At 39.0% G+C, this 24065-nt stretch overlaps 1 protein-coding gene across 1 annotated transcript in view; it reads right to left on the bottom strand.

Moving 5' to 3' along the window:
- Window positions 1-8362: 8362 nt before the first annotated feature.
- The window catches only part of LOC128589704 (dehydrogenase/reductase SDR family member 7B-like), a 28796-nt gene continuing 13093 nt past the window's right edge, over window positions 8363-24065 (bottom strand). The window contains exons 2-3 of the mRNA XM_053596460.1: window positions 20666-20768; window positions 8363-9303 (exon numbers count right to left, since the gene is read on the bottom strand). Coding sequence (XP_053452435.1) covers window positions 8611-9303; window positions 20666-20768 — 796 coding nt within the window. The 3' untranslated portion in view covers window positions 8363-8610. The remainder of the gene's footprint in view (window positions 9304-20665; window positions 20769-24065) is intronic.

Here is a 24065-nt window from a genome sequence, read left to right as displayed (position 1 = left end):
ATGTGCTTCCAAGTATTGGTCAATTTCCTTCAGATTTTCATAATTCTGAGAATAAATTTTCTTGTAATATTCATTAAGGATTTTTTGAATTTCTGCGAAGTCTGTTATTACTTCATCTTGTCATTTCTGATTGATGAGATTAGAGATTTTACTCTTTTTTTCCTGGTTATGTTGGCCAAAGGTTTATCTATTTTATTGACCTTTTCAAAAAACCAACTTTTTTGATTTATTATTCTATTGTATAATTCTTTTGTTTTCAATTTCATTTAATTCTGCTCTAATTTTGGTTATTTCTTTTCTTCTACTGGGTTTTGGGTTGGAATGTTCTTCCTTTTCCAGTTGTTTGAGATGTCCCATTAAGTTGTTAACTTCCTTTCTTTCCGTTCTCTTGAGGAAGGCTTGCAGTGCTATAAATTTCCCTCTTAGGACTGCCTTTGCGGTATCCCAGAGGTTCTGATAATTTGTGTCTTCATTGTCATTTTGTTCCAAAAATTTGGCAATTACCTTCTTGATCTCATCTCTGACCCAGCTATCATTCAGCATAAGGTTATTTAACTTCCATGTTTTTGTGTAAGTATGCAGATTCCTGTTGTTACTGAGCTCAACTTTTATTCCATGGTGGTCTGAGAAGATGCAAGGAATAATTTCTATTCCTTTAAATTTACTGAGGTTAGACTTGTGACCTAAGATGTGATTGATTTTGGAGTATGCTTCGTGGGCTAATGAGAAGTATGTGTATTCAGTTTTGTTGGGATGAAATGTTCTGTAGATGTCTGCTAAATCCAAATGTTGGATGGTTAGATTTAAATCTAAAATGTCTTTGCTCAGCTTCTTATTGGAGGATCAATCCAACACTGCCAAAAGAGTGTTGAAATCTCTGACTATTATGGAGCTGGAGGAAATCAAGTTGCTCATGTCTGTTAGAGTTTCTCTTATAAATTAAGGTGCATTCTGGTTGGGTGTATAAATATTAATAAGTGAAATCTCATCATATTAAGTATTACCCTTAACAAATATGAAGTGATCGTTCTTATCCTTCCTTACTTTTATTGGTTTAAAGCCTATTGTGTCTGCAAATAGAATTGCAACACCTGCTTTTTTCTGGTTACCATTTGCCTGAAATATGGATGACCATCCTTTCACCCTGAGTCTACATTTGTCTTTTAAGGCAAGATGTGACTCTTGTATGCAACAAATATCTGGCCTGAGTTTTTGTATCCAGTCAGCTAACCTGTGCCTCTTTAGAGGACAGCTTAAGCCATTCACATTAATGGAGAATATGGATAAGTCTGTTAAAATTTGGGGTGTCGAGTTTTTTGAAGGTCCAATGGACATTTTTAATCCTTTCGCCACTGTGGAAGTTGGAGTTTGATCAAAAGTTTCTGAGTGAGTTTACTTTTGTGGTAGAGGATTGAGCTGGTCATTATGGAGGATCCGTTTGAGAATATCCTAAAGAGCTGGTTTGGTTATGGCAAATTTCTTCAACATATGAATGTCATTAAAGTATTTGATTTCTCCACATAAATGAAACTCAGTTTAGCTGGATACAGGATCCTGGGTTGAAAGTTATTTTGCTTTAGGAGATTAAAAGTTGATGACCACCCTCTTCTGGCTTGAAAAGTTTCAGCAGAGAGATCTGCAGTCATTCTAATATTCTTCCCTTTGTAGGTAATGGTTTTCTTATGTCTGGCTGCTTTCAGAATTTTCTCCTTCATATTAACTTTAGTGAAGTTAATGATGATATGCCTCAGGGATGTCTTATTCGGATTGAGTCATGCTGGGGTTCTGAAACTGTCTGCTATCTGGATTTCAGAATCTCTCAGCATGTCTGGAACATTCTCTTTCATAATTTCATGGAGAAGGGCCTCTGTGGCTTGCAAGGCCACTTCATCACTTTCAGGGATTCCAGTGAGGCGTATATTAGCCTTCTTCGCATTATCCCAGAGCTCTCTGAGAGAATGGTCCATTTTTGCTCTCCATTTCTCTTCCTCTTTGAGAGTTTGGGAGCATTCAAAAGCTTAGTCTTCAATGTCAGAAATCCTTTCTTCTGCTTGCTCCACTCTGTTACTGAAGGATTCTACTGTATTTTTCAGATTTTGGGGGGCTCCAAATTCTTACTTCAGTGCGTCAAAGTCTTTGGTGGTTTTTGTCTTTAAATTTGTTAAATTCTTGAGACAACTTTTGAGTTTCTCCTCAAATTTCTAATTCCAACTTTTGAATTGCTCCTCAAATTTCTAATTCCAAATTTTCCTCCATTCTATTAATCTTGTTTGCAATCCAAATTCTGAATTTGATTTCTGACATCTCGGCCAACTGTTTATGAATGGGATCTTCAGTTACATCTGCCATATCTTTCCTTGGGGGAGGGGTGATCTATTCTGTTTATTCATGTTACCAGAGTTTTTCCTCTGATTCCACCCCATAATTATTTTACACCATTTGATTTTCCCCCTGGGGCTCTGTCAAGGACCCGTACAATGCTATGTCCTGAGAAACTGGGGACCTGTTTGGTGTGGTGGGGCTAAGTGGTTCTGTCTTGTTTTCAGCTGGTCTCTGTCTGACCCTAGTGAAACAGTTACTCTGGGTTGAAGTCTCAGCTGTGGAGAAATACCAGTAATTAAGTCACCCCACCCCCCACAGGCAACAATTGGAAAAGGAAAATCAAACCTTCCTACAACTACACACCCAGGGCACCACTTGAATAGTCCTCAGGCAATTGGCTCAGTTCAAAAGGTCCAAATCAATTGTCTCAGTCAGCACCTGTTTCAGGTGGGAGAGTTTAAAAGGTCTCTGGCAACTGAATCACAGGGGTCAGGTGACAACTCAGATATGACTTGCTCCGGTGCTCCATGAAGTCAGGAGGACCCACCCAGCAAATAGATTAGTCTGGGAAGGTTGATGCCTCCTTTCCCACCTTGCACCTCTGTCACACCCAGTCACTGATAGCCCCGCAGGGCTGTGACCCAGTTGCCTGTAGTGAACAGATACTCCAGGGGTTTGCACCTGCCTGAATCACAAGGAAATCTGTATCTGCTCAGCCAGGCCACTCCACTCTGCCTCTATCCAGCAGGGGGAGGTGAGGCCTGACATCCTCAGGTGTTTGATGGAGGCTGGGGAGTGTTCACTCAGTTCAAGCCCTGCCCCTGATTGATGTTCTTGACAGAACAGAACAGAACAACTTTGTGGGAATTTGTTTCTGTCTTTGCTAAATTCCCCTGCAGAAGAGAAGCTGTTTTGAGTTCCCAGAGCCTGTGCCTCAGGCCCTGTCTTTGCTCCTGCAGGTTTGTATTTGGTTAGCTGTCAGTTCTAGCCTCCTGCCTTCCTTTGTCTATAGGCTGATGATCCCCCTGAGGGCCGGGTGCGTCTTAGGCTCAGTAAAGCGGTCCTCTGGGTCAGCCCCACCCTGGGAATTTCCCAGCTCTGCGCAAGCATTGTCTAGTCCCCACACTCCACCCAGGCTGGTACCACCTCAGGCAAACCCTTTACTCATAGGGCCTGTGTTTCCTTCCCGGATCTGTTCCACGGTGGTTGCCACCTGAGAAGATGCCCACTTTTCTCTGCTTGCCCAGGGAGACAGGGGGTGTGGCTTTGGAATATCTGTGAGTGAGCCCTATTGTTGCCAGAAATGGCTGCTGCTCTGCACCTCGGGGCACCACTGCTCTGGTGTGGTTCCCTCTCAGCTGACTGTCCTCTCCTCACTCCCATGCCACATAATAAGCACTGACCAGCTGCAGTTTGGGCCCTGTCCACACCCCTCAAGAAATCACCCAAGAATCTGCATTCCTGGGGGACAGGCCTAGAGACCTCAGAGTGAGAGTGGAAGGGAGTGCTGGGAGCTCAGAGTTGCAAGTAGAGAATATATGCAGTTTTATTCAGTTTTATGCCTGGCAGGAGAATGCCGTGGCACCCTGGTAGGGGAGGTAGGTCCAGTTTTTAGAAGGTCTCTCCCGTGAAGTGTAGTGGGAGGACCTTTGAATTCTGGTCATTTGTTCGTGGGGCACTCCAAGCTGTTCTCATGGGGGAGGAGACTCCTGTCCACTTGGTGATGGATTTTGTACCTTTTGTTTGTATCCTTGGGGTCGCAGCTTGCCTCAGCAGGGTTGATGTGCATTCTTCAACCTTCTCTCTTAGTGCAGCTCTAATCCACCAGGTTACTTGCTGAATTTATGTCCTTTAACTCTCCTTCAGTCAGCCATCTTGTCTCCCCCCCCCCACTTATTAGATTTTCTACTACATTTTGCTATACAATGTGTTAATATAAAAAGGACATAAGTTGTATTGTTTAATTTTGATAACTGTATTTCAGTGTAAACTCATGTATTAAGTAGGCTACCAAAGGGGTAACCTGCAACAGAAAAAGAGTTAAGTGATTAGGAAGACTAATTATGGGAACAAGGCAGAAAGGAACATAATTATCCAAAGTGATCAGTTATGGCTGTATTAGAGTAAGTTATTGGTGAATTTACATTAGAAATTCTTGGAACAGTTGAAAGTTCATAAGACACCCCTAATTCTCCTCACTGGTAGGGGTAATGGGAGATCTTGGAGAGAAACCAAAATTTAGAGCCACCTTGGCTACCTGAGACAGAGTTCCCAGCACTCAGACCCCATGAAACGGGACAGTCTGGTCCTGGGGTCAAGCCTTGCATCCTGGTTGACAATCATGCTCCTAAGTTGCTAACTCTACAGGGCAAAGGCCACAAACAGGCTAGCTCTGATCAACCTGTAAACTGCTCAGGTTTACTGCCTAGAAAACTGCAATCTATTGGGGACAGAGGTAGAGCCTGCCAGGAATTCAGTGTCTGGGAATACCCTCAGCCATGTGACAGGCACTGTGCTTCACATAGATTATCATTTACTGCTCTAAGTCATGCTGTAAAAAAAGAGTCTATAATTATAGCTCAAAGAAACTATGTTAGAAAAGTGACTTAGATGGCCCAGAGCCACAAGCTCTCCAGAGGTGGAGTCAGACACAGATCCCTGCTGGCCTACTGCAAACCCTGCACTCTTGACTGCTCCACTGAAGTGTCTACTACAATCTCTGGGGCCAGGCAAGAAAAGCTACCTACCTGTTTCATATGGCTGGGTGCACTTCTTGCAAACTATACTCAGGTAAGTAAATTTTGCCTGGGAAAAGTCAGAACACATGAGCTGAGCAATAGGGATGTTCTATCCTGACCCTATGAGAAAATGGGCTTTATTTCTGAGTCTACACCTTCTTCTCAAAGGAAGCAGGAGATACTATGGGGAGAAGATAAAGGAAAGACCACCTACTCCATAATACTCTCATCCAGTGTGTGTTAGGAGTGGGGATGAAGACAGAAATATACGAGCAGGCCCTGACTAGCACAGAGAAAGGCCAGGGCACTGTTCTGTCTAATCTTTCTAGCAGTTCTTTTCCAGCTCTCAGGTAGTTCCTCTACAGACACTGGTCAGTATCCTGCTGGATGTTTGAGGAGGGCCTGCAGCCTGTTGTCTTTGCATGGCTCTCTCTGCTCCATATCCTCTCCTGGGAACTCTCACTGCCTTGATCCCCATGCACTCTCAGCACTATTTCCTCAACTCTAGGTATCTGCTGGGTTCCCCCAAGCTTCATGCTTTCTGCACTGTGGCCTGAAAACTCTCCCAACACTGAAAGCTGGGCCACTTGTGGGGCACACCTTGTTTGTTTTCCTCTCTTGGGAATCACTTTCCTTCATTGCCTAATTACCAATATCCTGAAAGTTATGGTTTCACATATAGCTCACTTGCTTACTTTTGGTGGGAGGATAAATCTTGACTCAAATTCTTTAATCAAAGTTTCTTATTAGAAATTATTGAAATTTATGTCTTAGGATTTTGCTCTAATATCTATCAAAGGTGAATTTTTAAAATTGTAATTAATAAGACTATTTTTGCACTAATTATCTTTACATTAAACTTCTGTTACCTAAATTAACCGAAGTAAACATCCATCATAGTAGGAATTAAGAAATTGCCACAGGCCAGTGGTGGATATACACAGCTGCGAATTTTTGCATCCTTGAATCACATTAATTATATGCTCTGGGGTTGTGATAGGATGACCAAAAAAAAAAAGACCCTAACTCCTGAAGAAATATTCCAGCAGTCTTACAGGCCTTAACCACTAGCATATGCTGAGTCACATAGCCCCTTTTCTTCTTTCAAGTCAGTGGGGTTCCTCAAACGAAGAGATACAGCTACTTACTTACCAGAAAGCCAAGAAGATTAATCAGAATCAATTAATTCAGTGCTTTCAGAAAGTGCTATATTCTTGCTACATTATGAAAATTACCTAGAAACCACACTGGTGATGTGCTATTGAATTCAGAAAATTAGAATGTCAACAAACAACATAAAAATGAAAGATAACTGCTTTACAAAATGTATCACATCCATTTTCTATGTTAGGCAAACTTGGGTTTCTCTCACTTAGGGTAACCTCTTTGTTACAAGAGTATATATTTTATGGCAAGCAATAAAGTCTTATTAGTATAAGATCTCATTACAGCTAATGATACTTAAATCTCTCTTTTGAAGTAGGTGAGTTTGACTTGTGTTAGAGGGAGTTTGCAGGTAGATGAATTGATCAAGTGAGAATTCAGAAAGGTGATTCTCACTTGTACACTCTAAATCTATCTAAGTTTAAAAAAAAGAAAAGGCAAATTGCATTGTCAAGTCCTGTCTTGTTCCTACGCTTTACACCCACTCTCCTCACAGCTGCAGCCAGAGGACCCTCAGGTTTCTTCTTTCTCTGGTCAGTGGTTTTAAAACTGTGGCCCCAACCAGCAGCCTCAGCAGCATCTAGGAACTTGTTATAAATGCAAATTCTCAGGTCCCAACCCAGATCCACAGAGTCACAGACTCTGAGTTGGAGCCCAGCAGTTGTATTTTAGTGGGGCCCTCTGGGTGATTCTGATGCTAGCAATTCTCTGATGCTAGAGAATTGCTGTTCTATCATGTCATCTTCTTATGCATAAGAGTTATCACAATTTGGCTATCTTGTTTGCTGATTTTCTTCTTGTTTATTATTAATCTGGCTACATAGTAGAAACACCTGTGAAGTAATTTAAACTTCCCATGACCAATATGCAAGTTAGACCTATTAAATACAACTGAGGAAAGGGCAGTGGGTGTCAGTGATTTTTAACTCTCCCCAGGAGATGCCAACATGCAGTCATGTAGAGAATCATTGTCTTAAAAGAGGCCTTATCTTCAACTGGGTATAGGCAAGCAGCTCCGCCCTGCACTCTGGGGCTCAGCCTTGTGTAGTCCTTCCAGACAGTCTCTGGACTCTCAGTTCTGATAACTGGACTCCTCCCTTCCTTTTCCATCCAGACCCCCCCCTTTCTACCCCTGTTCTGATAAATGAGTTTCTGCTTATATCTCCGGAACTGGCTGGGGCTGTAGTCCCTTGGGAGGACATATGTTGTGTGTGCAAGTGTACTTTTGTGTCAAATACATTGAATCCAGGCTCTTCCATTTACAAGCCACATGACATTTGCCAAGATAGTAAGAGAAAGGGTAAAAAGTCACCTGAAATTCCAACCACCTTGAGATAACCATTGTTAATTTTTTTTTGGCCGGGGATGGGTTTGAACCCACCACCTTCAGCATACGGGACCGGCGCTCTACCCCTTTGAGCCACAGGCGCCGCCAATTGTTAATATTTTATAACCAACATTAACACATCTCTTAATGCATGTGTATATGCGTATATTAAATGTCTCTTAAACAAAATTCTGTAGCACATGTTGTTTCCAGTAATGTGGAAAATTTCCCTACCCTCCTCTCTTTTTCCACATTTCATCCTCTACATTCCAGTTCTTCCCTCTCCCCCACCCAGGGAAACATTGTTAACAACCTAGAGTGTGCAAAGAAGTAATTTTATCAAAAAGACACCTGCACTTGAACGTATATCACAAACCTGTAGATTCAACCTAAATAATTCATGACTGGACTACTACTCATCCATAAAAAGGAATGAAATGATGTCTTCTGGAGCAACTTGGATGAGACTGGAAACCATTATCCTGAGTAAAGTAACTCAGGAATAAAAAACCAAACACCACATGTACTCTCTAATAATCAGGAGCTAATCAATGGGCACATATGGGCACAAAAAGATGTAATGTTATTGGAAATCAGGAAGGGGGAGGGATAAAAATCTGCCCATTGGCAAAATGAACCCTATTCAGGTGATGAGCACACTAACAGCCATAACTTAAGCCATGTCACAAAAGCATTTGTACCCCCTTAATATTTTTTTTTTACAACATTTTCTGATTCCATGATTCAAACAATTCCCAGGAGTTTGTGGGGGTGGGGGGGCGGCTGGAATTCAAGGAGTGTGTAGTTGTAGTCCTTGAGGACTCTCTTACTGTTCATTTATTTCATATTTTTAGTTTCTTAAGTGTTACCCCTCCCCCCTGGAAAGAAGCTTGCTGCCTGTGTTGGTTGCCCTTCTCTGCCAGCAGGGGTCTGCTGAGAAGGGTTTCTGCCATCTTTCCCACTGTGAGACAGATCTCCATTAAGCCTCAACAAATGCAGATGTCCCCTGCAGTGGTGGCTTCTCTGCCCCAGCTCTTTTATATTGGATCTGACACAGCACTAGGAGTTCTTGGATTTACCCTCTTTTCTGGCCCTGCAGGCCATAAGGCTGAAGAAGAGCCCAGGAGCCAGAGTTCGAAGATAAATGACCAAAGAGGGCAGCAGACCGGCCAGGATCACATCTTCCTTCTTCCTCCCCACAGCAGCAAGGACATCTTGGGCCACTTCTTCAGGGCTTCGTCCTTGGGCTGTGGTCTTGTCCATAACTCCATATCTGGACCCATCGGCGGTGATGGCATTCAGAGACAGGTTGGTATGGATGTAGCCGGGGCTGACGACAGTCACCTCAATTTGATACTGTTCCATCTCTGCACGCAGACAGTCAAAAAATGCCTGCATTGCATGCTTGGAGGCCGCGTCTTTCGTTAGAGCAACTGGGCCAAAGTAGTTTGTCTCCATGACCCGCTTGTCGACATCCACGGTGGTGTCCATGATGGCACCACGGTAGCTGATCCCAGCGTTGTTGATGAGTATGTCCACATGGCCAAAGCACTGCAAGATCTCTGCTGCTGCTGCAACTGTGGTCTCAGGTTCTGCGAGGTCGAAGGTCACTGCGTAAGGCTTGTGGGTCTGCACCTTGGTGGCAGGAGAAGTAAAGAGTTCTCTGGCAAGCTCTTCCAAGGCCTCCCCATTCCGGCCACAGAGCACTAGCTTAGCACCCGCAGCATAGAAGACTTTTGCACATTCTGGTTGCTGGAAAGACCATAGTCAATCAACTTCATCCTCCCGCCTGGAAGGTGACGTGCTCCTAGGCGGCGCTGCCGCAGCCAGTGCTAGCACTGCGGCTGCGCATGCGTGTCGGATTTGCTCCCTTCGCTGCTGGGCCCCCCTCAATATTTTTTAAAACTGTTTGTTGCTATATATATTTTTGTTATTGTTGTTTTTTGAGACAATCTCATTCTATCACCCTGGGTAGCTGTGACATCAAAGTTCACAGCAACTTCAAACTCTTGGGCTCAAGTGTTCCTCTTGCCTCAGCCTCCTGAGTAGCTTGGACTCCAGGCACCTGCCATAATGGTCTGCTAATTTCTTTTCTGTTTTTAGTAGAGACAGTGTCTAGCTCTTGCTGATCTCAAACTCCAGAGCTCAAGCAATACACCCACCTTGGCCTCCTAGAGTGCTAGAATTACAGGTGTGAGTCACCAAGCCCGGTCTTATATCCCCTTAAAATTTTGTTTTTTTTGTTTTTTTGTTTTTGTAGAGACAGAGTCTCACTGTACTGCACTCAGGTAAAGTGCCATGACATCACGGCTCACAGCAACCTCTAACTCTTAGGCCTATGCCATTCTCTTGCCTCAGCCTCCCAAGCAGCTGGGACCACAGGCGCCCGCCACAACGCCCAGCTATTTCTTTGTTGCAGTTTGGCGGGGCCTGGGCTCAAACCCGCCACCCTCAGCATATGGGGCCGGTGCCCCACTCACTGAGCCACAGGCGCCACCCCCCCCTTAAAATTTTGAAAGAAATAAAACTATCTAGTGTAATCTTTAATTCCTTTATCCATGCCCACAGAGCCATATGCAAATACACACACACACACAGAGGGATTTTTCCCTCTGGTTTTGTTGTTTTTTAACAGGTTGTTGATATATACATATTTTCTTCCATCTTTCATTTCCTACTTCAAAATACATTATGAAACTCCCTTGAGCAACTATAGAGCTCTATACAGGACTAACACATTCTTTTTATTCGTCACATACTATTCTATCATATAAATGGCCAAAATATATTAACGGAAATGAAATTCTTGCCAGAAAATGTCACAAAAACCATTCTTGTGTGGGGTAAGGGGTATACACACACACACACATCTCTGTATACTGAAGTCCAGTTTCTATAGTATAAAGCTTCTGGAGTAGGATCACTGGGTCAAATCATACATGTATTTTGCATATTGTGACTATTGCCGGATTTTTTCCAAAGAGTTGTAATGACTCACATTTCCTGGAGCAGTGCATGGGAGTGCTTTTCCCCACATCCCTGCTGGCAGTAAGTGTTATCAGTCTTTTTTATTCTTTGCCAATTCAATAAATTATTGAGAAATAGGAACTCAATGTTTAATTTGCATTTCGTTTATTACTTTTATTAATTTGCATTTCTTTTATTACTACTGAGTTTGAATAACTGTTTCATCTGTTCATTAGTCATTTTGGATTTACAGTTCTGTGAGTTACCTATTCACAACTTTTGAAAGTTTTTCTACTCAAATGTTTACTATTCGGTATCCATTTATAACAGTTCTTTGCTCATCATAGATATCTATCCTTTGTCCATTTTATAAAATGCATAGTTTTAACAGTGTTTCAATCGTCTTAATTTTGTTCAGAAATTTTTGACCTATAATTTGTAATGTAATCATATATGTCTATTTTTTTATGGCTTTTGACTTCCATGTTTTGGTTAAAGGGTCTTCTTAATCTGGATCTCATTAATATTCATCTAAGAAATTTATTTTCAAAAATGTCTGTTATCTGACGCAGCTCATACATATTTACATGGATTATATTAGCGTCCCTTACAGATATGGTTGGTACTTCCCTCTCCTCATATCCCTATGAAATTTCCATACGCCCTGACAGATTTTCAGCTGTTAGGGTCTGAATCTCTGTGCTTGAAAGCTTGTTATCAAACCTAAAAAAGGCCATTAGAATCATGCTCCACAAAGCAATTTATTTGTGTACATTGATTTTGTAATCTGAGACTTTGATGAATTCATTTATCAATTCCAGGAGTGTCTTGGTTGATTTCTGGAGGTTCTCTGGATATAAAATAATATCATTCGCAAAGAGTGATAGTTTGACCTCTTCTTTTCCCATTTGGCTAGTTGATTTCCATGTCTTGCTTCATTGCTCTGGATAGGACTTCCAGCACTGAGTTGAATAAAAGTAGTGAAAGTAGGCAATCTTGTCTGCTTCTAGTTATAAGCAGGAATTCTTCAATTTTTTTTCATTCAATAATGGGTTTTTCATATATAACCTTTATCATTTTGAGATTTGTCCCATCTACCTCAAAATTTTTAAAACTTCTTATCATAAAAAGATGCTAAATCATCAAATGCAGTTTCTGCTTCTAGTGAAAGGATCATATGGTCCTTGTTTTTGCATCTGTTTATGTGGTGAATTACATTTACAGACTAAAAAAAAAAAATAAAGAACAAAGAAGTATATCCAATAAGCCAGTAGTAGAGATAAAACAAAATGTTAGATAAAAGCACTCAATCAAGAAAAGTTAAGAGGGAAAAAGAAAATAAAAAGGAGAAAGGGCAAGTATAAAATAGATCAAAATTATAGACTTAAACCCAACTATACTAACAAAAATAATAAATGTAAACGACTAAACACTGCATCAAAAGGCAGAGATGTCATGCGGAATTTTTGTCTAAAGTAAGTCAATTATACATTATCAATAATACACTTACTTTAAATATAAAGACAGTTTAAAAAGTAAAAAGATCATACAAGATATGCCATTTTATCCTAATCATGAGAACATTAGAGTTACTACCTTGACATCAGACAGGCTTCATGACACAAAATACTGCCATAGATAAAGAAGGCTGTTTTACCAGAAAATGTAATGAAGATGAAGATTTACCAAACAAGCTCTATACTTTGGTTACCTCCATACCTGTTACCACTTTCAAAACACTACTGGCAGTCAACATGGATGAGAACTAACTGGTAATTGTCAGACACATCAAATGAAGTTATAAAGTCACACAAAAAGAAGGTTGTTTTATAATAATAAAAGGGTTAATTTTTCAAGAAAACATAATAATCCTCAATGTCTCTGAACATACTACAGAACTTCAAAATACGTGGAGCAAAACTTACATAACTGAAAGGAAAACAAACCAGTCTATTATTATAGCTGAAAATCTCGGCAGCCCTGCCTCATCACTAAAAAACAAGTGGGCAAAATATCATTAAGAATACAGAAAATTTGAGCAAGACTATCAATCAGTTTGGCTTAATTGACAGTTATAGAGCACCACATCCAACAGTTACAGAACAGGTACTCTTTCAAAGTACACATGGAGAGTCACCAAAACGGCCACCTATACAAATCACAATAAACTTTGTTTTTCTGATCATACCAGAATTAAATCTAAAAACAATGGTACATAACAACACCCAACAAACTAGAAGGGAACTTCCCCAACATGATAAAGGACATTTATGAAAAACCTACAGCTGACTTTATACTCAATGATGAAAGACTGAAAATCCTACCCCGCCACTAAGATAAGGGGCAAGTCAAGGATTTCTACTTTTGCCAATTCTACTCAACATTATACTAAAAGTACTAGACAGAGGAATTAGCAAAAAAAAAAAAACCTAACTAAAAGGAATCCAAATTGGAAATGAATAAGTAAAATTATCTCTACTCACAGATGGCAAGATCTCATTCTATGATCTTAATATATGTGTCCTCCAAAATTCAATATGTTGAAATCCTAACCCAAAGATTACGGTATTAATAGGTGATTGGGTCAAGAGGGTGTAGCCTTCATGACAGGATTAATGCCCTAATAAAGAGACGCCAGAGAGCTCTCTCATTTTTTCCACCACATAAAGATACAGCAAGAAGGTTCCATCTGTGAACCATGAAGCAGGTCCTCATCAGACACTTGCTGGTGTCTTGATCTCAAACTTCCCAGCTCCAGAAGTGTGAGAAAAACATTTCTACTGTGTATAGAAACTGTCTACTCAGTTTATGGTATTTATTATTATTATTATTACATAGCTGTGTACATTGATATATTCATGGGGCATCATTCACTAGTATTTTTTTTTAACATAACAGCCTAAATAGACTAAGCTATCTTATATAGAGAAAATCTTTTTTTTTTTTTTTTTTTTTTTTTGGTTGTAGTTGTCGTTGTTGTTTGGCAGGCCCCGGCTGGGTTCAAACCCACCAGCTCCAGTGTATGTGTCTGACACCCTAGCCGCTGAGCTACAGGCACTGAGCCTGGAGAAAATCTTTTCAAAATCCACCAAAAAAACTCTTACATTTGTCAAAGTTGCAGGATACAAATCACCAAGCAAATATCAGTTGTATTTCTATAGCAATGAACAATGGGGAAAAAATTAAGAAATAATCCCATACCAAAAAGATTAAAATACTATGGAATAGGCTGGGTATCATGGCCTATGCCTATAATCCTAGAACACTGGAAAGCTGAGGTGGGAGGCTAGCTTGAGGTCAGGATTTGGAGACCAGCATAAGCAAAGCAAGACCCTGTCTCTACTAAAAATAGAAAAACTAGCTGAGCATTATAGCAGATGCCTGTAATCCCAGCTGCTTGGGAGGCTAAGGCAGGACAATTGCTTGAGCACAGGAGTCTGAGGTTGCTGTCCTCTAGGTTGAGGCCATGGAATTCTAAGCTGGGCAACAGAGCAGGACTCTGTCTCAAAAAAAAACAAACAAAAAAATACTGTAGAATAAATTTGACCAACAAGCTACAAGACTTGTACACTGGAAACCAAAAAGCATCTATGAAAGTAATTAAAGAACATCTAAATAAATGGAAAGACAACCATGTTCATGGATTGGAAGACTTAGGATTCTTAAAATTACTATACTCCCCAAAGCAATCTATAGATTCACTCACTCTCTATCAAAATCTCATTGGCCATTGTTGTGGAAACAGAAAAGTATATACTAAAATTCATATGGAATTTCAATGGCCAAAACAATCTTGAAAAAGAATAATAATATTGAAAACTTACACTTCTGAATTTCAAAACCTACTACAAAGCTACAGTAATCAAAACATTGTGATGCTAGCATATGGATAAACACATAGAGCAATGGAATAGAATAAAAGTCCAGGAATAAACCCATACACCTGTGGTCAATTGATTTTCAACAGCAGTGCCAAGACCATACAACTATGGAAAGAAGGGTTCCTCAACAAGAAGAAAATACATGATAAATCTTCATAATTGTGGACTTGGCAAGGATTCTTAGATATGACACCACAAGCACAAGCAACAACAATGGAAGAAAGATAATTGAATTTCAACAAAATTAAAAATATTTGTGCATCAAAGGATACTATCAAGAAAGTAAAAACCCACACATGGTAGAAAACATTTATAAATTATATATGCCTTAAGGACCCAGCATCTAGACTATATAAAGGACTATTACAACTCAACAACAAAAATACCAAAAAAAATTTAATGGGCAAAGAACTTGGATAGACATTTCCCCCAAGAAGACATTCAAATGACCAACAAGCACATGAAAAGACACTCAACATCATTAGTCATTGGAGAAGTACAAATCAAAACCACCATGAGAGTCTGGGCACCTGTAGCTCAATGGTTAGGGCGCTGGCCACAAGCTCCGGGGCTCGTGGGTTCAAACCTAGCCTGGGCCTAATAAACAAACAAACAAACAAAAAAATACCCGGGCATTGTGGCGGGCACCTGTAGTCCCAGTTACTAGGGAAGCTGAGGCAAAAGAATCACTTGAGCCCAAGAGTTTGAGGTTACTGTGAGCTATGATGCCAGGCACTCTTCCAGGGGTAATAAAGTGACACTCTGCCTCAATTAAAAAAAAAAAAAAGAAAAGAAAGGGAAAACCACCATGAGATACTACTTCCTATCCCCTGGGACAACTATAATCAAAAAAATAGAAAATATTGACAACAATGTGAAGAAATTGACACCTTCATACATTGCTGGTGGAAATATAAAATGACGTAGACATTATGGAAAACAGTTTGGGGGTATCTCAAAAAGTTAAATCATAGAGTTACCATACGACCCAGCAATTTCACTCGTCAGTATATTCCTGAAAAGACTGAAAACAGTATTCAAACAAAGCTTATATAAAAATGTTCAGAGCTATAGTTCAGCATATTGTACCCCTTGATTGCACTAATGTACACAGCTATGATTTAACAATAAAAAAAAGTTCAGAGCAGCATTATTCAAAAGAGCCAAAAGTTGGAAAATCACCTAAATGTTCATCAACTGATGAATGGGTAAACAAATGTGATATATTCATACAATGGAATATTATTCAATCATAAGAAGAAATAAGGTACTAATACATGCTGCAACATGGATAACCCCAAAACATTATGCTATATGAAAGAAACCAGAAATTGTCACCTACTGCATGACTCAATTTTCATATGAAATATCCAGAATAGGGAAACCTATACAGACAGAAAGAGGTTAGCAGTTGCCAGGAAACAAAATGAGAGTGATTGTTTAAAGAACACAGGGTTCCCTTTCAGGGTGATGAAAATATTATGGAACTAGATAGAAGTGATAGTTACACTACATTCTGAATGCACTAAATTCCAAAGAATTTTACAGTTTAAAACAGTTAATTTTATTATGTGAATTTTATCTGAATAATAAATTAGCAAAAAGAAAAATGGAAAATCCCTAATGTTTGGCCAGGCATGGTGGCTTACTCCTATAATCCTAGCACTCTGGGAGGCTGAGATGGGTGGATTGGCTGAACTCAGGAGTTTGAGATCATCCCAAGCAAGAATGAGACTCCGTCTCTAAAAAAAATAGCTGGTGTTGTGGTGGGCGCCTATAGTCCCAGCTACTCAGGAGGCTGAGGCAAGAGAATCACTTAAGCCCAGGAGTTTGAGTTTGCTGTGAGCTATGAAGCCACAGCATTCTACGGAGGATGACAAAGTGAAACGAGAGAGAGAGAGAGAAAAGAAAAGAAAGAAAGAAAGAAGGAAAGAAATAAAGAAAGAAAGAAAGAAAAAGAAAGAAAGAAAGAAAGAAAGAAAGAAAGAAAGAAAGAAAGAAAGAAAGAAAGAAAGAAAGAAAGAAAGAAAGAAAGAAAGAAAGAAAGAAAGAAAGAAAGAAAGAGAAAGGAAGAAAGAAAAAGAAAATTCCTAATGTTTGGAAATTAAAACACCTCTGAATAGCCCTATAGTCAAAGAAGAATCCAAAAGAGAAATAAGAAAATATTTTAACTGAGCAATTATAATGTCAAAATTTATGACAACATTATCTAAATTTATAGATCACATTTATAGCACTGCTTAGAATAATATTTATAATTTTAAATGCTTATATTTAATAGGAGTCTAAATCAGTGATCTAAGCTTTCCTCTTAATAATGATATATAAGAATAAGAAGAATTATAAATAAAAGGAACATATTAAATTCAGAGAAGGGATAATAAAGGTAAATACAAAAATAAGAGTGGACATCAATAAAATAAAAGATGAAAAGTAGAGAAAATTAGTGAAAGCATAAGCTGGTTTTTTGAAAAAAAATCAACATTTATAAATCTCTATATAGTCTAATCAGGGAAACAAGAACCAAATTACAAAAAAAAGAAATGAAAAGAAGAATATTATTACAGTCCTACTAATAGTAAAAGAATGTTAGGAGATTATTACAAAAAACTTTATGCCAATGAATCGAGTAGATGAAAAGGGCAAATTTTGGAAGGATGCTGGCAGATCATACTTTGCAAAATTGGTACAGCAATAATTCTCATTCTACATGCTCTTTCAGACTTTCCTCTGCCCCATCAAGAAATGGAATCTGTGTCTCCTACCCTTGAACCTCACCAGGGTTTTGAAACCACTTCTGCCAACAGAAGACAACAGGAGTTGTAAACGTAATCTATAATTTCAGAAAACAGATGAATCATTGTAGGGAGTAAAGTCACAAAGGCAACTAACTGCAAAGTGGCATGACCAAACTTTTGCACAGGATGAAAAATTTCTGTATCTTACATGCAAATAAATGTATACTTTAACGTGGTGCATATTATTATGTTAAGTGTTCCTCAATAAAGTTATTTGGAAGTTTACATCATTAAAGGGGTTTAAAAGATGAATTTAGGTATTTGATGTTTAATTTTTAAAATCTAATGCTGTAATGGTAACATTAGCATTTATACATATTAATGAAGGTTCAGAATATCCCAACTATTTTTCTAAGTGCAAAGTCTGTATTTCCCCATATAATGAAACAAAATAATTACCTACAAAGAAATTAAACACCTTATCTGTGTTTTTATATGTCCCTAATTCTTTCTTTACATGAGAAATTTGCACATAACCTAAACAGTTGAAGAGAAAAAATAACTTCCTATTCCAAGCAGTGATATATATATGGTGCCTTCCCCTGACAGTGCAACACTTCAGATCTCTGAGTAATTGGAATGGAGTCAGGATGGGTCTCCATTGGGTTCATGTATCAGTCTACCAGAGCTACTAAAAATCTGCTCCTGGCTCGGCGCCCGTGGCTTAATGAGTAGAGCGCTAGCCACATACACCAAGGCTGGCAGGTTTGAGTCCAGCTCTGGCCTACTAAACAATAATAGCCAAACAAAAATAATAGCTAAACTAAACAATAATAGCTAAACAAAAATAGCCAGGCATTGTGACAGGAGCCTGTAGTCCAGCTACTTGGGAGGTTGAGGCAAGAAAATCGCTTAAGCCCAAGAGTTTGAGGTTGTTGTGAGCTGTGACACCACAGCACTCTATCGAAGGCAACATAGTGAGACTCTGTCTCAAAAAATAAATAAATAAATAAATAACTACTCTTTTCCCTTTCTCCACTTTCTTAGAATTTTCCTGGTTATATGACCATGTAATAAATCAGCCCAGCAATGAGAGAAAGCTGTGCAATGACTAAAGAACAGTAGCTTCTGGGTTATCTATGTTAATAAATGAAGAGGCACCCCAAAATGAATGTCCCTAAATGTATTTATTTGCACATTAAAAATATCAGTGGCGTGTATTACAGTAATAAGAGTAATAGGTAATTCTAATATAGTACTCATGTGGAAGGCATTATTCTAAGTACTTTGTGTATATGAACTCATTAATTCTCACAATTACCGTAGAAAGCAGGGATGCTCTTCTCATCCCAGTTTTACACACAGGCAACTGAGACACAAAGAGAGTAATTAACTCACCCAAGGTACACAGCTAATAAATAGCATGGCTGGGATTTAAACCCAGATAATGTAGCCCAAAGTGGGAGTGCTTAACCTCTGCTCCACATTCCCTCTACAGAGATTTTTGTACCAGCATTTGACATTTATTAAAAGCAAGGATCTAGATTCTGACTTGTATAATTTTAACCTTTTTCTTTTCTTTTCTTTTCTTTATTTTTTAAGGGAAAAGAAGCTGGTCTGAAACTCCCAGCTTCAAACAAACCTCCAATGACCTGGGACTGTAGGCATATGCCACCATACCTGGCTCCCCTGACATATAATTTTAAGATAAGAGTTCTAGGTTAGTGTTCTGACCTATGCTGGTATTTAAGTAAGTAACTGTATTTATGTCCATATACATATGCACAAACACAATTGGGAAAAAACATATATATATTAGAACAATATATATATTAGATATACTTATTTATATATATATATATATTTTTTTTTTTAATTGTTGGGGATTCATTGAGGGTACAATAAGCCAGGTTACACTGATTGCAATTGTTAGGTAAAGTCCCTTTTGCATTCATGTCTTGCCCCCATAAAGTGTGACACACACCAAGGCCCCACTATTTATATATTTTTTTAAATCAGCTGGCAACCTGAAAACATGGAAAGAGAGCAAGATAAAAAGCATAGCTGATGACCATACAGAAGCCACACATTCTAAAAGACCTCATCCTTCTCTCACCAATTATAGTACTTTCTACCACACTCATGGTATATCCTGTATACTGCATTTAGATGATAAGTATTTATGTGTTTATCTTAATGTCTCTGCTCCAGTATCAGCTGAGTCTATGTCTAAAGCATGTGCCTAACACATTGCCTTTCATACCACAGCAGAAAGGTATCTGAAAACAAAGCTCATTGCCAATAGGCGTCAGTACAGAAAGGAAAATACGTGAGTGGAAGAGTCCAAGGACACAATTTTTACTCCAGTAATGATTAGGACAGCAGAAAGGGTGGAAATAGACCTTGATTTGCTCCTGCCTCTGCCATGAGCTAACCATGACCTTAATAGGGTTACTCATCCTCTCTGATCCTCAATATTCTCATCTAGTAAATGTGGCTTGACAGTTTTAAATAAAATAAGAAGCATGAAAGTTTTAGCATACACTAAGACCTGGTAAATCCATCTCTCCTACATCTCACTTCTTCATTTTATCTTTCCAGAATAGGTGTCACAAATTAAATGCAGGTAAATGAGTAAAATCACCTGAGAATAAAAGATAGTATTGAGTGCCATGTAGGAAAACAGACCCAGTTTTGTCAAATTTTCCAGTATTAGAAGTGAAACAGAAAGCTAGAATTTTATGTGGAATTTCTTCATATTTAAATGTTGACAGTTGGGCGGCGCCTGTGGCTCAGTGAATAGGGCACCGGCCCCATATACCAAGGGTGGTGAGTTCAAACCCAGCCCTGGACAAACTGCAACAAAAAAATAGCCAGGCATTGTGGCGGGCACCTGTCTGTAGTCCCAGCTACTCGGAAGCCCAAGGCAAGAGAATTGCCTAAGCCCAAGAGCTGGAGGTTTCTGTGAGCTGTAACAGCACAGCACTCTACCAAGGGTGACAAAGTGAGACTCTGTCTCTAAAAAATATATATATATATAGAGAGAGAGAGAGTGAAGTCAAAATTATTAAAACACTATATTTTCCAATATTATAAGGTCAAATACAATTTGTCTACTGTCCTAACCTGGTAGGTTTGCTACCTTTACTCACTGAGAAAGACAAAATGTGATAATAACTTCAACACAACCTGAATTAGGTATAGGAAAATAAATATAACCATATTTATATAGTTATAAATACAACTATAACTATAACTATATCTATCTCTAACTATATCTGTACACGCACATGTATTTTGTAGGGTACATACAGTTCTTTTTTTTTTTTTTTTTTTTTGTTACATACAGTTCTTGACACATATTGTCAGGAGCCACCTGCCTCATTTTCTCTGTCTTCAAACAGATTATTTCCTAAAGTGATGACAGGAATTTAGCTAATCCCGTCAGGGGAAATAATTATATTAAGTTTCTCCTCCATTTAGTTAGACAACAATTTTTCAACACAAATCAGAGTCATTCTGCCTTACCCGTTCTCCTGTGTTTTTAACAACTGCCTTTGTGCCCAGATGGTTTGAGTCACAGCCTTCTTTGACACACATGTGCTTTGCCATTTCTTCTGGCTCCTTTCTTCTAAAAAGTTGAAGTCACAAGATAAGTGACAATATTTTAAAGTCTAATTAAGAACCTTTCTGCACATGTCCTACTTAATTAGCTTCTGTCAACCTTGATTATACTCAAATTTTAAAAATTGTAATTTACTTATATTTATTCTGCTTGTATGAATAATGGGAAATAACAGAGGACAGCTATTGAAAGCTATTGTTCTGAGCTTTTCCAGTGAATGACTACTACAATATTGCAATAAAGGAATTATCAAAATAACATAAATGCTAACCCAGAGACTCTTAATTATGAATATATTTCATACTGATAAACTTCAATAATTGCTGTGCATGTTTAAAGGAAGAAAGGTAATTTTTCTTTGGCATAATAGCTCTGGGTGGCTGCTTTGTAATTTCTTAATATGAAGGTAACAAATGGAGAGGAAATTTTCTCAAATTCTGCTGTGTTTCAGACCCATCTTTAGAGCTGGTTAAAAATTCAGATGCCCTCTACACACCTGCACTTGTGTTACCTTTACCCTGAGTGTCCCTCTTTCTCTCTGACCCTCAATATTCTCATGTTTAAAGTGGGGGAAAGGTCTACATTAAAGATATTTGAGAATTTCAAATAAAATTATGAGTGTAACCCAAGGTTGTCAGGCCTCACCTCCCCTTGCCGGATAGTGCCGGCAGCAGCCTGGCTGAGGAAACATAGATTTCCTTGTGATTCAGGCAGGTACAAACCCCCTGGAGTATCTGCTCATTGGAGGCAATAGGGTCACAGCCCTGTGGGGTTATCAGTGACTGGGTGGGACAGAGGTGCAAGGTGGGGAAAGAGGCATCAACCTTCCCAGACTAATCTATTTGCTGGGTGGGTCCTCCTGACCTCAGGGAGTACCAGAGCAAGTCATACTTGAGTTGCCAGCAGACCCCTGTGATCTAGTGACTGGAGACCTTTTGAACTCTCCCACCTGAGACAGGTGCTGAAAAAGACAATTGATCTGGACCTCTTGAACTAGGCCAATAACCCAAGGACTATCCAAGTGGTACCCTGGGTGTCTGGTTGTGGGAAGGTTTGATTTTCCTTTTCCAATTGTTGCCTGTGGGGAGCTGGGTGACTTAATTACTGGTATTTCTCCACAGCTGAGACTTCAACCCAGAGTAACTGATTCACTAGGGTAGGGAGAGAATAGCTGAAAACAAGACAGAACCACTTAACCCCACCACACCAAGCAGGTCCCCAGTTTCTCAGGCCATAGCACTGTACAAGTCCTTGGCAAAACTCCAGGGGAAAAGATACAGACACCAGTCCCAGCTTTTGGGCAAAGGACTGGTTAAGCACTACTCCTGGAGCCCCCAACCCAACTTCTCTTTATCTGCTCAAATGGTATAAAATAATCAGCAGAAAATCTCTGGTAACATGAATAACCAGAGTAGATCAAATCCCTTCCCCCCCACCACCACACACACACACACACACACACCCCAAGGAAAGATATAGGGGACACAACTGAAGATCCCATTCATAAACAGATGGCCGAGATGTCAGAAATCAAATTCAGAATTTAGATTGCAAACAAGATTAATAGAATAGAGGAAAAGTTGGGATTAGAAATTCCAGGAGTATTTCAAAACTTGTCTCAAGAATTCAACAAATTTAAAGACAAAATCACCAAAGATTTTGACACACTGAGACAAGAAATTGCAGCCCTGAAAGATCTGAAAAATACAATAGAATCCCTCAGTAACAGAATGGAGCAAGCAGAAGAAAGGATTTCTGACATGGAAGACAAAGCTTTTAAACACTCCCAAACTCTCCAAGAGGAAGAGAAATGGAGGACAAAAATGGATCGTTCTCTCAGAGAACTCTGAGATAATTCAAAGAAAACTAAAATTTGCCTCATAAGAATCCCTGAAGGTGGTGAAGTGGCTTTGCAAGGCACAGAGGCCCTTCTTCATGAAATTATAAAAGATAACTTTCCAGACATGCCAAGAGATTCTGAAATCCAGATAGCAGACAGTTTTAGAACCCCAGTATGACTCAACCCAAATAAGACATCCCACAGACACATCATAATTAACTTCACTATAGATAATATGAAGGAGAAAATTCTGAAAGCAGTCAGACATAATAAAACCATAACCTACAAAGGGAAGAATATTAGAATGACCGCAGATCTCTCTGCTGAAACCTTTCAAGTTAGAAAAGGGTGGTCATCAACTTTTAATCTCCTAAACCAAAATAACTTTCAACCCAGGATCCTGTATCCAGCTAAACTGAGTTTCATTTATGATGGAGAAAATAAATACTTTAATGACATCCACATGTTGAAGAAATTTGCCATGACTAAACCAGCTCTCCAGGATATTCTCAGACCTATCCTCCATAATGACCAGCACAATCCTCTACCACAAAAGTAAACTCGCTCACAACTTTTGATCAAACTCCAATTTCCACGGTGGCAAAAGGATTAAAAATGTCCACTGGACTTTTGAAAACCTTGATACTCAAAATTTTACCAGGCTTATCAATATTCTCTATTAATGTGTATGGCTTAAACTGTCCTCTAAAGAGGCTCAGATTGGCTGACTGGGTACAAAAACTCAGTCCAGATATCTGCTGCATACAAGAATCTCATCTTACCTTAAAAGATAAATATAGATGCAGAGTGAAAGGATGGTCCTCTATATTTCAAGCAAATGGAAATCAGAAAAAAGCAAGTATTGCGATTCTATTTGCAGATACAATAGGCTTTAAACCAACAAAAGTAAGGAAAGATAAGAATGCTCACTTCATATTTGTTAAGGGTAATACTCAATATGATGAAATTTCAATTGTTAATATTTATGCACCCAACCAGAATGCACCTCAATTTATAAGAAAAACTCTAACCGACATGAGCAACTTGATTTCCTCCAGCTCCATAATAGTCAGAGATTTCAACACTCCTTTGGCAGTGTTGGATAGATCCTCCAATAAGAAGCTGAGCAAAGAAATTTTAGATTTAAACCTAACCATCCAACATTTGGATTTAGCAGACATCAACAGAACATTTCACCCCAACAAAACTGAATACACATAATACTCATCAGCCCACAAAACATACTCCAAAATCAATCGCATCTTAGGTTACAAGTCTAACCTCAGTAAATTTAAAGCAATAGAAAGTATTCCTTGCATCTTCTCGGACCACCATAGAATAAAAGTTGAACTCAGTAACAACAGGAATCTGCATACTCATACAAAAACATGGAAGTTAAATAACCTTATGCTGAATGATAGCTGGGTGATAGATGAGATTAAGAAAGAAATTACCAAATTTAG

The sequence above is a fragment of the Nycticebus coucang genome, chromosome 7, assembly GCF_027406575.1.
Source record: "Nycticebus coucang isolate mNycCou1 chromosome 7, mNycCou1.pri, whole genome shotgun sequence".
Taxonomy (NCBI): Eukaryota; Metazoa; Chordata; class Mammalia; order Primates; family Lorisidae; genus Nycticebus; species Nycticebus coucang.
The sequence above is the reverse complement of the archived record's forward strand: the minus strand, read 5'-3'. Positions and strand labels throughout refer to the sequence as shown.